Below are 13615 nucleotides of genomic sequence, written 5' to 3'. Positions count from 1 at the left end.
TCAGTATTTCAGATACAAAAATGACTTAAGTAAGTTTAGAGGGGTATCTTGGTCAAGGAAATTTATTCAAGTCTGAACACTTTCAAAATGAGCACGAAAAAGAGGCACTTTAACTGCAGGCATGTAAAAAGACAGCTTTCCTGGTCAGCCTTTTATAATGTGGTAACTGTTATGTAGGTAAAGGCACTATGAACAAAGTACAGCTGTTTCTTCATTGGTTTAAATGAATACTAAATACCAAATTTTAGCTAAGTAGTAAAAACATGATTCCCCCTAAAATATACTTTACAGTTCCTTTCAAATTATCCTAAACTAGTTGCCACAGTCTAATAATGGAACAAAATGAACAGTCCGTTTATTAAGGAGTTGCTGAAAGCTATGATAGAACAATGATATTTTTAAGAATTTTTAAAATGATAGAGCATTTCAGTACTCATTAATAATCACTTAAAACACACACAATTTTGGCTTAAGTATTTATTCAATGAGTAAATCTTAGATGTTGAGTGATCACTTGAATTAGAAGTCCCCAGAGAAGAAAGTTAATTTCAAACAAAATGTTTAACAATCTTCACAGCTGTAAATACTATAAAATGAGGCAGGATAATCTTACAGTTGCAATTGGTCCGTCGACATGATAATCAAGGCTGAAGACATCCCATCCAGTGTCACCTGGAGAGACCTAACAACAGAAACAAACACATAATTGCAAGACCTTAAGCTTATTGCTGAAGAACTTGTTGACGCAAAGAATAAGCAGTAAAATAATGCCCCGTTGTTAAAAACTGCTCAGCAGTTCTGAGTGCATCTTCTGGTTAACTTCTACAACCTCACCAGTTAGGCAATAATGGGCACACAGTAGGTGCTCTGCAAACATCTGGCAAGGAATGGTGTATTTCTGAATGAATACTGTGAATGTGTTTAAAATTCATCACCATTTGCTTACAACAAAAACCCACTGCCTCTAAATATGTTCCAAATCCTTAGTTATTCCAAGATGACTCTTGCAATATTTTAAGAAAACCAACCATTCTGCTAATGATCTTTCATCACAACTAAGTAAAGAGTGGGTTTATGTTAATACCCATACCCTTAAAGGAAAGTCATGGCCTACCAAACAGAAACTAAAAACATCAATTTCCTGATCAATATCATCATACACCATGTCTTGTGCTCCTGCTGGATTTACTATGAGAAGAAAGCTCCATTTTCTAAGCATCTGTGATGTGCTACCCAGCACAGGGCAAGGGTGTCATGCGTTTTCTCCAACTTAAGCCCAGCAGCCCTGCAAGGCTCCCTGCTGCAAGATGGGCAAACGGAGACCCAGATGGCGTAGAGGGAGGGGATGTGCTGACCAGGGAGTAACAAGTGACAGAGTGGAGTTCCTACTCAGGCTGCCCAGTTTCCAGAAAGATAACGGCTAGCTGTGCCTGAAATAACATGGAAAACACTTGCTAGAACACCCCAGCCCAGCGGGTCCTCAGTGCCAGGACAGCATAAATTCCCAACATGCACAGACGCAGTACCTCCAGCAGCCGCACGTCCAGCCTTCGCAGGATCTCAGGACTGTCAAACTGTGCGTTGGTGGCTCTGACAGCGGTTTCTAGAATTCCAGTCAAGTTATGCTGATACAAAGTTGTAGCTGGACGGACAAGTTCTGGTCTTAACAAATTTTTTAAAAATTAAAGAAAATATTACTTCAATTCTTAATGAACTTTAAAAAACGTGTAAACTATAAAAAGTAAGAGTTCAAATTATAAAAACTCGAAAGACAAATGGGACCAATACAATAATGTGGCAACGAAAGCTTCAGAGCATTAACTGTAAACAGGACTTACTAATTATTGTGGAGTTACATTTCTTTAAAATCTCAAAAATACTGATTTTGGCCAGGAACATTTGTTCAATCCTGTAATCACAGCACTTTGGGAGGCCGAGGTGGGTAGATCACCTGAAGTCAGGAGTTTGAGACCAGCCTGGCCAACATAGTGAAATCCCATCTCTACCAAAAATACAAAAATTAGCCGTGCATGGTGGCGGGCACCTGTAATCCCAGCTACTTGGGAGGCTGAGGCAGGAGAATCGCTTGAACCCAGCAGGTAGAGGTTGCAGTGAGCTGAGATCGCGCCACTGCACTCCAGCCTGGGCGACAGAGCGAGACTCCATCTCAGCTTAAATTGAAGGTACTTAAATGTGCTATACATGTTAACAAAGTTTTCAAACTTCAGGCTGGCCTATGAGTAGCATGAGCTGATATAATTTCATTTTAGACCCACTGGGAGGAGGAGAGGACGCTACTGAATCAAAGCAATTAGCTATATGGATGTTGTGATTCTAAACGGCCAAGAACCACCACACTTCCAGCAAGCACTTCTTGAGGGTTACTGATACCTGCTTTTATAAATACGAAGCTAACACATCTCTAATCAGGGGGTTACCAAGTTAAGAACATCACTAATCAACTCAGGTAGACACGAAAGCTCTACAAAATGCAGCGCAGCGACAAGGTGAAAAAGATACAAAATGTCAAATAAACCTAAAAACTAGGAACTTAAAATACGACATGAGGAGAAATGAATTTTTCACTTTAAAGGAAGCATTGTGACACTTTCAACATTAAGATTGGGCACAAGGCAAATGCATTCAGCCGGCTCTATGATGTGACCTATGACACCATCAGGGTCCTCCAAACCTCACTTTGGCTCCTCATCTCCAGTGGCACCAACTCACCCACATACACACCCATGGCATTAGAGAACATTTCCCCTTTAAAAGCTCATCACCACTAATAATTCAAACAGGTGTTGACCTCATCATGGCCAGCATTTACTGTACTAGTGAACCTTCTTTTCTTACAAACCTGTTAGCAGACATCAGCTGTGACTAAGGCATGAGCATGTAGCAAGCCAGCTATGGCTGTGTATGCCTCAAAGAGCCATATGAGTATTCACAGAGGAGACTGGCTTCTGGCTAGAAGGTAAGATGTAAGAGCTTGCACGTCTCAAACAGTGGTTCTCAATGTATAGTCCCCACAAACGCAGCATCACCAGCAGCTGGAACTTGCTGGCAATGCAAATCCTCCACCCCACACCTGAAAATCTCATTTTCTGAATTGGGCCCACAAGCAAGCTTTCTACTCTGCAATCCACTGAAACTTGAGGACCTGAGGCCCTAAAACAGTTGCTTGGGCAGCACTGGCAGGGTTTAAAGGTAAGTTATGATTTTGTGTCTTTTTTTTTTTTTTGAGGCGGAGTCTCGCTCTGTCGCCCAGGCTGGAGTGCAGTGGCCCAATCTCAGCTCACTGCAAGCTCAGCCTCCCAGGTTCACGCCATTCTCCAGCCTCAGCCTCCCGAGTAGCTGGGACTACAAGCGTTCACCACCTCGCCCGGCTAGTTTTTTTGTACTTTTTAGTAGAGATGGGGTTTCACCGTGTTAGCCAGGGTGGTCTTGATCTCCTGACCTCGTGATCGCCCGTCTCGGCCTCCCAAAGTGCTGGGATTACAGGCTTGAGCCACCACGCTCGGCTGATTTTGTGTCTTAAAGGGAACATTTAGCTTACTTTAAGTGTCCTAAAAGGAACACCAAAAAAGAAGTTTCATTCTTCTAAACACTTGAGTGAAAATCTCCAGGCCCAGGCTGTGGCCCCCTGGGGTGCTCATGCCCAGGCTCACACTGCCTGGGCCGGGGTCTGCACTGTCTCTAGACCCAGGAGCATAGCAGGCTCTGGTCCAGAACTGTCTCTGTCTCTACTGGTGGAGAAGGACACACATTTAACTCTGGAAGGGAAGATGCCATGAGAAAGGTCAGGGAGCAAAATAAAAAGGGCCGTAGTTTTGTTTTTATGTGAAACATTAACTACAAATATAAAAGTAAAATTCAATTTTAAAATGTGTATTTGATTTTTCAGCTTTATTTCAAACTCAAGCTAAAGTTAACTGTGATTAGACAAACTCCTCATACATGAAGACTGTAAGCGCCATAGTTTTGGTAATAAATGCCAGTTTCTCTTATGAATAAAGCACAGAACATGACAATGATGCTCTGCTGATAACCAGAGAAAAATAAAGGGGCTTTACCTTTTGAAAATTTTACATTCGTTTCAGATTTTATTTTAAAAAGTATGCTTGAAGAATTCAACTCATTTTCCTTTAATATAATTTATTCTTTTAAACACAAGATTCCTTCTCATGTCAAATATATTACTCATTTATAGAAATCAAAATAGTGTCTTACTTTAGCAAGTCCATTAAGTGCCTTATGAAGTCTCCTTGACCAAGAAGCAGGTACCGTCTCATTGCCTGCATGTGGTCCAACAAGCTGTACTTTTTATTGAGAACATCCAACAAGTATTTGCTGGTCTCAAAATAAGCAGCATCAATTTTCCCCTGAAATGCATTTTCTAAGTCTGTGAATAGGTCTGCAGCTGTAAAGAACGACAGGGAAGAGAACACATGCATACGTAACCTGTATTTTCACAAAGGAGAAATGAAGGCACACACATCCAGACTCAGGGCCAACCACTGTCTGTGGCATCAGTAACAGACTGACCTCAGGCACAGGCAGCTAGACGTTCCACAAAGGAGACCAGAGCCCTAAGACCACAAAGATGAAAACACTTCTGCCAGCTGGGTTCCCAGCAGACACCTACCTGTGTGTCTTCATGATCTCCAAATCCCCCACACCGTAACTAACCGGAGATCTCACCAAAACACACTGGTAACAGGGCAAGTCAGCGCTGAGTCACCCATCCATACCCATAAGACGTTTCCATAAATTAGTCTTAAGACCAAAACAGCACATGCAAATAAGCTCTGTGAATTGTACAACTCGCAGAAGTTGAGTAGCACTATCACGCATCATAGAGTGAACTCTACAGAGACTGCTGGAGACGTCCAGGGGACAAACCCAGATTGTCACCAATAAAGACGCCTGACTCTACACAGTAACACAGGGGAAGAAAGCATTTCCACAGCTTTCTATTGAGAAGAAATCGCAGGTGGAGACTATCCACATAACAGAGCTTCTTACAGTGCCGACTTACATCTGCAAAGCACAAACCGTTTTTAAAACTTACATGAATACTTCATTTCATTAAACCCACCATAACACTTAAGCTAGACAATAACCCCAGTGGGAGGAACAACCTCAGACTGACAGAAAGCAAAACACTAGCTAAAGACTAAGCAAGGACAAGAAAGGCGAGAGCTTCTGATTCAGCGTTTAAGTCTCTTTCCATTATCTGAGTTACCCAGTTTAAATATATCAGAAGACTCTTAAGATTTGTTTGTCCTTCAGAATAAGAAAGCAGTTAAGACAGGCCTATTTTTGTGTTGCTATTATTCCAATTACACACTGGTAGTAAAAAAACTAAGACGCTCCCAGTGAAGAAACTGTAGTTATCTGAGGCTGAGTGAGGTCTGCCTGGAGTCACGACACCACGGAACCCCTTGATGAGCTCACTACGGTCCTATTTTAAGGGCATGGGGTTCTATTTCCATTGATCTACGTAATTTTAATGATATGAAGATTTTTCTCTGGAAATGTTTTCTTTTTTTTGAGACGGAGTCTCGCTCTGTCACCCAGGCTGGAGTGCAGTGGCCGGATCTCAGCTCACTGCAAGCTCCGCCTCCGGGGTTTATGCCATTCTCCTGCCTCAGCCTCCCGAGTAGCTGGGACTACAGGCGCCCGCCACCACGCCCAGCTAGTTTTTTGTATTTTTTAGTAGAGACGGGGTTTCACCGTGTTAGCCAGGATGGTCTCGATCTCCTGACCTCGTGATCCGCCCATCTCGGCCTCCCAGAGTGCTGGGATTACAGGCTTGAGCCACCGCGCCCGGCCTGGAAATGTTTTCATTATACCCTTGAGTCATTAAAAATTTTCATTCCAAAGAGAAGGTTTGAATCAGTCTTAATCAGTCTTAGCCCAAAGCAGCCTATGAAGACACAGAACCCAGAGCCTCCTCGGAACTCTCTTTGCTCCTTCAGGGTTGAGGCATCTCTCATGCTCCAGTTTTTAAATTTTCACTCTTTATTCTTTATTCACACTTTTAAATCTTCATAGCCTTTTCACAGATAAAGGTGAATCTGACATGTTCTCCTGTTTTTTGACCATTATTAGGAGTCTTTTAGGATTTGTATCTTCCATCTTCCCAGTTCTACAATAAATACTCAACAGCAGAAACTTTGCTCTCCACTGACCCTGGCAGCCGTGGACAGGACGGTGGGGACAGCAGGAGTCATTTCAGAGAAGCAGCAGCGCCCTGTCGCCCTCAGCATCTGCAGGGGACCAATCCCACAACCCCCACAGATACCCAAATCCCCTGATGCTCAAGTCTCTTCTATAAAACGGAGCAATATTTGAACCTAACCTACACACATCTTCCCATATACGTTAAAGCATCTCTAAATTACTTCTAATATCTAGCACAATGTACATGCTATGCAAATAGCTGTTATACTGTATTGGGGTGTTTTTTGTTTTTTGTTTTTTTTTAATGGCTGTATTTTTTAAGTGTTTCTGATACTCAGTTGATTGAATCTGCAGATGTGGGGCGGTGGGTGTGGGGGCCGCCGGCAGTACTGCAGACTGGGTGCTCGCACAAGCAGCAGCAACCTTCATGTAGAGTCTCCCGCACAGCAGGAGCATGGGGACACCTGTCCCAGACACAGCCCATTTGTGTGCCGTCTTCTCTAGGCACCATGAGAGGTCATGACTTGAACACAACTGCTCTCCTGGTTCTTCTTCCTTCCACCTCTTCCATGTAGAAGCATTTCCCCAAAATCTGTACTGGATCACATCGGTCTCTATTCCAGGAACTCATCTGGGGTCTATGCACCTCCCCCCCAAAAAATACATGTAAAATGGTGTGTGAATGCTTGAGGTTGAGAGGGGACCATGGCTCTCACAGGCCTGAAAAGGGACCTGCCCTGGACCACACGGGAGCTCTTGCTACACCATCCTGCCTTGTCCTGAGTTACCATGGTGAGATAAATGCTTCCAAAATCTCTATACTCGGCCCTACTTTTAACCAGAGTTTCAGTGCAGCATTTCCAATACATGCTGGAAGCCTCCATTAGTAAGTCCTCTCAGCTACTGAAAACCAAATTGCCCTAAATGACATTCCTCTCTCAGTGCTATCCTCTTCCGAAATTCCCTGCTGCCCTTCTGACCAGGCCTCATGAGCTCAGAGTTCTAGTGCCATCACTGACTTCCTGATCCCCAGCCCTCCTGTCCAGAGAGCCAATGAGAACATCTGTCATTCCAGTAACACCCGTAGCTAAAACCACACCCAGTAACCTATCCTCCTTCCTACACCAGGTCCTGGTCTGTCTATCTTTAGTCTGTCACATTATTAAATAATAATAACTTACACTTTTTATTTTCACTACAATCTTTAGATAAGTCTAATTCGTCCTATTTCTCATCTGCACTTTCATGCACGTTATTCCTTTGTCCTGGGCTGCACGATAACCCGCAACCAAATTCTCCTCCTTCTCCACGGCCAGTGCAATTCCTGCCTCTTTCCAAAGCCTTCCTGTTGAGCCTGAAAATACCCAAAGCGCTTCACCTGCAAATCTCACATCCCTGATCACTTTCCACCTTTATTACTGACTACTGGTTATTTTATTATGCATCTCCTCTCCAAGACCAGACTAATAAGCTCACGAGAGGGAAAGTCACGGTGAAGTCATCATCTCTTTCCGGTAGCTATCACAGTGTCCTACGCAAAGTAAACCTTTTGAATGAACCATGACAATATAAATAGCAAATACAGCCAAAACTGGAGAGCTATAAATGTAAGTTAGCCATACACAAAACATCATCATGAAATTACTGAGGGTGGGGCAGGCAGCAAATGGGGAAAAGGAAGAGAACGAGGGAAAGCCTCAGCGCTTCACACAAGCTGAACCCTCACACGGCACTCTGAATGCAATAAACACAGTAAGTGCAGTAAGTCCTGGCTCTTCTCCCAACGAAGCCTTTGCATCCCAAAGAATGGGCTACCATTAGCAATATTTCTTCTGTTGTTTCTTATCTTGGCACACTGTCACTTTATCATTTTAAAAAGTAACACAAATTAAGAAGGACAAAATAGCTATACCTATTCCAACACTTACTGTTTAACTCTGTATAAAAACGAAATTAAAAATTTACACAGTACTATACATATACATACATAGTACTATGTATTCAGGTGTTTTAGAGAGTAATTCCAATGATCTATAAATCCCATGGTACAAAAAACACTTTTAAGTAATCTGTAACATCAGCACACCATCATCACCATCACCTCCACTATCATCACCATCATCATATCATTACTATCACCATCACAATTATCAATGTCATTACTATCATCACATCACCATCATCACCATCACCACCACGCCACCACCACCCATCCCCAACACCGTCACCTCACCGTCATCACCATCACCACCACGCCACCACGCCATCACCACCACCCATCCCCAACACCGTCACCTCACCATCATCACCATCACCATCACCATCATCACCACCATCACTGCCACCACGCCATCATCACCACCCATCCCCAACACCGTCACCTAACCACCATCACCATCACCACCACCATCACCATCACCACCATCACTGCCACCACCACGCCATCACCACCACCCATCCCCAACACCATCACCTCACCATCATCACCATCACCATCACTGACTGCCACCACCATCATCATCACACCATCACCATGTCATCATCGTCATCACTGTTACCGTATCACCGTCTTCACATCATCACCACCATCATTACACCATCACCATCACCACCACCCCACCAGCATCATCGTACCGTCCTGGGGTGACTCTGCAGACTTGGTCACGGCTATCATCTTTGTAGTGGGAGTCTGATCATGACAAACTTGGTGCAAGAAATTTATTGATTTTCCTATCAAAAGGACCTAAAAAGAAAAACATTCTATGATTACCTTTATGTAAATTTAAAACAACTGCCCAAATCTGCAAATATTCCTAAGTGACAAATTGACTATTGATTGAAAAGTAACAAGAGCACCCGCTACAGTATGGAGCGAACTCCAGTAACTCAAAGATACACTGAACACATACTATGTTGATGTATTCAATTAACATGCACTTACTTCATCTCCAGAACATTAACAATCTCAAAACGCATGAAGTTTTATGAAAATTGGTTTTGTCACGTAATCCAAGTATACATAGCCATAAAACATCAAAATCACAAAAATCTCTTCTAATCCTACCTTCCTAGACTGATCCATCGTAATAAACGAAGGAATCATCGATTTCCTCAAAGTATACTTGTCATGCCACAGTCGATCTGTTTTAACTGTTGGATCTGATGCTACAAAAAACTGAAAGCGAAGGGGCATGGAAACATTAAAGAGTGATATTTATGGCAAAACATTAACCAACAGCAACATCAAAGAATAAGTTATTCTAGAAAGCCAAGTTCTCCAGACACAGAGACTCTTACCCATTTATACAATAAAACGTGTATGAAACACAGAAATCTCTCTAAATTGAACTATGTATTTCCTAAACTTTTAAAACTAAAGTATAACAAAAACAAGTTATGTCTTCTTTGGAGACTCAGAACGTCCATTAAAGTCTCTGCAGCCTAACACTGAGGCTTCCTGGGCCGCACGGAGCTCTTCCTCAGTAACAGCGCAGGCGTTTGGGGTTCCCTCCCTCACAGGCAGCAGCTGTGTCTCCTCCCATCAGTCTGCCTGCCCTGGCAGTCTCTCTTTTGCAGAGCCCCAAAGCCTGGAACACAGAGGGGCCCAGGCTGGCGTCCTCTGTTCACAGACAAGTCCCAGGCTCTATGGGCAGACCTTGTTGTACATGTACCCACGTGTACAAGGGGCCAGCACCAGCCAGGTGGCACTGTAGAAGGGACCCCTGTGTGGCGCCCTGGGGAACCATCTGTGCTCAGGGGCTTTCTTCCTCATGGCACGCAGCTCCCCTGCCCTCACCCTGATGGGCACCTACAGCACCGCCGTTAGAAAGGAAACCGAGCAGTAAGGAGAAGATTCAATGGCTGCTGCTTCCAGTTTACTTGCCACTGCAACAATGAGGCCATTCTCATCTTTCAGTCATACACCCTAACAGACTAGCGCTTTTATTTCTATAAACTTGTTTTCTAAAAGCACAACTGCTGAATTGAAGTAGCTTTCAGTTCTTATAGACAATGCCAGGTTTCCTTTCCACACAGCTGTGTAGACTGACGCTCCCAGGGGCAGGCTGTCCTGTTTTTGCAATCCTGGCTCATTTTAGATTTTGCCAGTTAGGTGGAATCATGGTTATCCTATATTGCTGTCATTAACCAAAAACGAAGCTGAGCATATTTTCATAGTTCTAACTGCCATCTGCCATTCTTCTCCTGTGAATGGTCTTTTCACGCCCTTGACCCATCTTTCTATTCATTTTGTTCTCTCATCAATATACAAAAATTCTTTGTACATTAGGAATAGTGACCATTTGGTGAATCATTAAATAGTAGAGATTTAATTTTTCCAAGTTAATCATTTGCCATTGTGTATAGTATGGTCCATATTTTGGTTCTATTTTTTGTTATATACAGATATATGTCTGTCTTCCTTTATGGTTTCTGAGTTTCCTGTCTTCCTAAGATCTTCCCATTCCTAGATTATGAAAATATTCTCCATCATGTTCTTTCAGTATTTCTATTGAGTTATTTTTATTACCTAAAATTTTTTTTTTTTTTTTTTTTTTTTTTTTTTTTTTTTTTTTTTTTTTGAGACAGGGTCTCACTCTCTGGCCCAGGCTGGAGTGCACTGGCACGATCTTGGCTCACTGCAACGTCTGCCTCTCCAGCTCAAGCCATCCTCCCACCTCAGCCTCCCAAGTAAAGGGGACCACAGGAGCACACCACCACGCCCGGCTAATTTTTTGTATTTTTGGTAGAGACAGCGTTTCACCATATTGCCCAGGTTGCTCTGAAACTCCTGAGCTCAAGCGATCTGCCTGCCTCAGCCTCCCAAAGTGCTGGGATTACAGGCAGAAGCCACCATGCCCGGCCTATTACCTAGATCTTTAATTCCTCTGGAACTTGGTATAATCCTGGCACACAGTATGTTATAAGGGGGAAGTCTACGTTTTCTCCTAGATGGCATTTTTTTCTTTACTGGCCGGGCCAGCCCCATTTAATGAATGCACCATCCTTTCCTCTGAGCTAAGGGTGCCTCATCAGGAATTGTTAGTATCACCGTAATTCATTATACCAACAGATTCAAAGAGGAAACCATTTGACTATATCAAAAAATGCTGAGGAAACATCTGATAATGCCTCTGTTGACATTCTCCAACGATAACCAATTCGCTTTTAATTATCATGAGAGTGTGGATTGAAGCATATCCAGTGCTTCCTCGTATCATCACACTTATGCTCTTCCTGGGGCACCCCATCTCCTATGTGGGGAGGGGGAGCCAATTCAAGCCGCTCCTGAGTCCTTCACACTGGACCCGAGTGATCTGCCCTGCTTTTCTGCTATAGATCGTGATGCAGGCTTAGCTCTTTTTCTCCCAATACCTAGAATCGGCCACTTCTCCAAGGAGCCCTACTTCCTTTGAGGGAGAAATGGCACTGGGACCATGACCTCAGCACTTGGCAGTATTTTCAGTTAAAAGCTGGAAGGCCTAAGACTCAGCACTGCCCTGTGATGCATGGCTGAGTTCTCCAGTCAGGCGGTAAAACACATTTCAGTCATATCACACCCCAAGTGCCTTTTTGGTGATCTTTCCATAAATCCTGAATACCTTTAAAAATTACATAGCAATACAAAATTAACGATTTCTTAGCAAAATGTAATGGTCAAAAGTAACCCAAGAAGCAAGAGAGAGGAGACCCTGAAAACAGTATCTTCAGAAGAAACTGGAAATATAAAATGCTATCACTAAGGCACAGGGCTACTAACACTTTTTAAGACATAATTCTTAGGTTGCTTAACGTATTGTAGAACACAGAAATACATATAGGATGGCCTCAGTTGATTTCATGAAACTGGCACTAGCACATATGATTAGAAAAATACCAAAAATATTATAGGACAGTCTCATTTGTGAATATGAATAAACTCTGAATAAAATGTTATACTTGCATTACTGGAATAAAATATTCTTCATCAGCATATATTATACTTCCAATATGCTATGCTAAATGTCTTAAAAACAAGGAAATACATAAATGAATTATAAAATATTACCATGTAGTCATTAAAAATAGATTGTTCTCAACTACCACAGCCCTTTCCAATAATCTGATGAAAAGTGTGGTTCTTCCCAGGAGAAAATCCCATATACAGCTGACCCTTGAATCACACCAATCTGAACTGTGCGGATCCACTTACAGCCGACGGCACACACAGAAACACAGCCTCCTCAGGGTGTGACCCTCACTCGTATGGGAGGCCCGCTTTCCCAGCCCACAGGTTCCACAGGGCCGACTGCGGGACATCACTACGTGTGGAGTTTGGTATTCACAGGGGTCCTAGAACCAATTCCCCTCGTATACCACGGGACGATTATATTCACAAAACAGAGTTTCAGAGATCATTTTAATAAGCCTTGGTGTCAAAAAAATATTTAATGGCATAAAATAATGTTCATTATTTACTTCAAGAAAATAAGTTGACAAAATACTATGCATATGATACATACAAATACACAGAAAAAAATCGGTATATACAAATATTAACAGAATGTGTCTGGTCCTGACAGGGTTACTGGAAAATTTTAACTTCATCCTCTGTATGTGCTTATGTGATCAACACCGTTTAAACTGCAAATATTTTTCTATTAGAAAAAAAAATAGTTTAATAAAATAATCAAGTAATTCTAGCCAAACACTGAACACACGCTACCAGGAAATTGTTGTTTTTTTAAATAACATCATTTTCCCAGGGCAACCAACTAAAAATGAATTTTTTTCTTTCACAGAAATCTACTTCCAAGAGTAAGTATTTCAGGAAACTAAATTTTAATGATGTCAAGATCTTTTATTTGATCCTTTTAAGGGCTAGACAGTATCCATTATGTACAGCCAATCTCCTGCATAGCTAGGCACATGAATAAGTGCCAACATGTTTATGACCATAGGGAAGAGGCTGCTACATTTATTTTCAACTAAAATGTCTTATCTTTAAGTATCAATTTAAATGACTGAAGCATTCACAGATTTATTTTAGACTTTTGTGATCTACATTACCTTTCGGGGTAAACAGCAGTACTATCACGGAGGCGTCATCACCTTAACATACACTTAAATTGTCCGTGATAGAAATAAGCCCCCGTGAGTAATCTCAGCAGCGACTAAGTCACCGTGCTCATGCTGGGACTGCTCTGTACCTTGCCATACTACAGATTAGAGTAACTGCATATAAATTGTATGTCTGTTATTCCGTTGGAAGAGCTCGTTTCTACAGACAACACACTAATTTATCCTAATAGTTGGAGTACAGCCGGATTTCTATCAGTATGAACAATAAAGAAAACTTCATTTAAACCATAAAAAAATCTCAGGCAATTCAGCCATCTTTAGAAGTTATGAAAGCACTGCTTCATCTAAGGGCAAAGTAGCACGCAAT

General features: G+C 42.3%; 1 protein-coding gene across 1 annotated transcript in view; it reads right to left on the bottom strand.

The window, feature by feature from the left end:
- Positions 1–13615, bottom strand: part of TUBGCP3 (tubulin gamma complex associated protein 3) — a 92864-nt gene that overhangs the window by 28422 nt on the left and 50827 nt on the right. Inside the window, exons 12-16 of the mRNA XM_023217681.2 lie at positions 9254–9364; positions 8824–8932; positions 4234–4423; positions 1527–1662; positions 614–682 (exon numbers count right to left, since the gene is read on the bottom strand). Of these exons, the coding sequence (XP_023073449.1) occupies positions 614–682; positions 1527–1662; positions 4234–4423; positions 8824–8932; positions 9254–9364 (615 nt within the window). The remainder of the gene's footprint in view (positions 1–613; positions 683–1526; positions 1663–4233; positions 4424–8823; positions 8933–9253; positions 9365–13615) is intronic.

This window comes from Piliocolobus tephrosceles, chromosome X (genome assembly GCF_002776525.5).
Source record: "Piliocolobus tephrosceles isolate RC106 chromosome X, ASM277652v3, whole genome shotgun sequence".
Taxonomy (NCBI): domain Eukaryota; kingdom Metazoa; phylum Chordata; class Mammalia; order Primates; family Cercopithecidae; genus Piliocolobus; species Piliocolobus tephrosceles.
The sequence above is the reverse complement of the archived record's forward strand: the minus strand, read 5'-3'. Positions and strand labels throughout refer to the sequence as shown.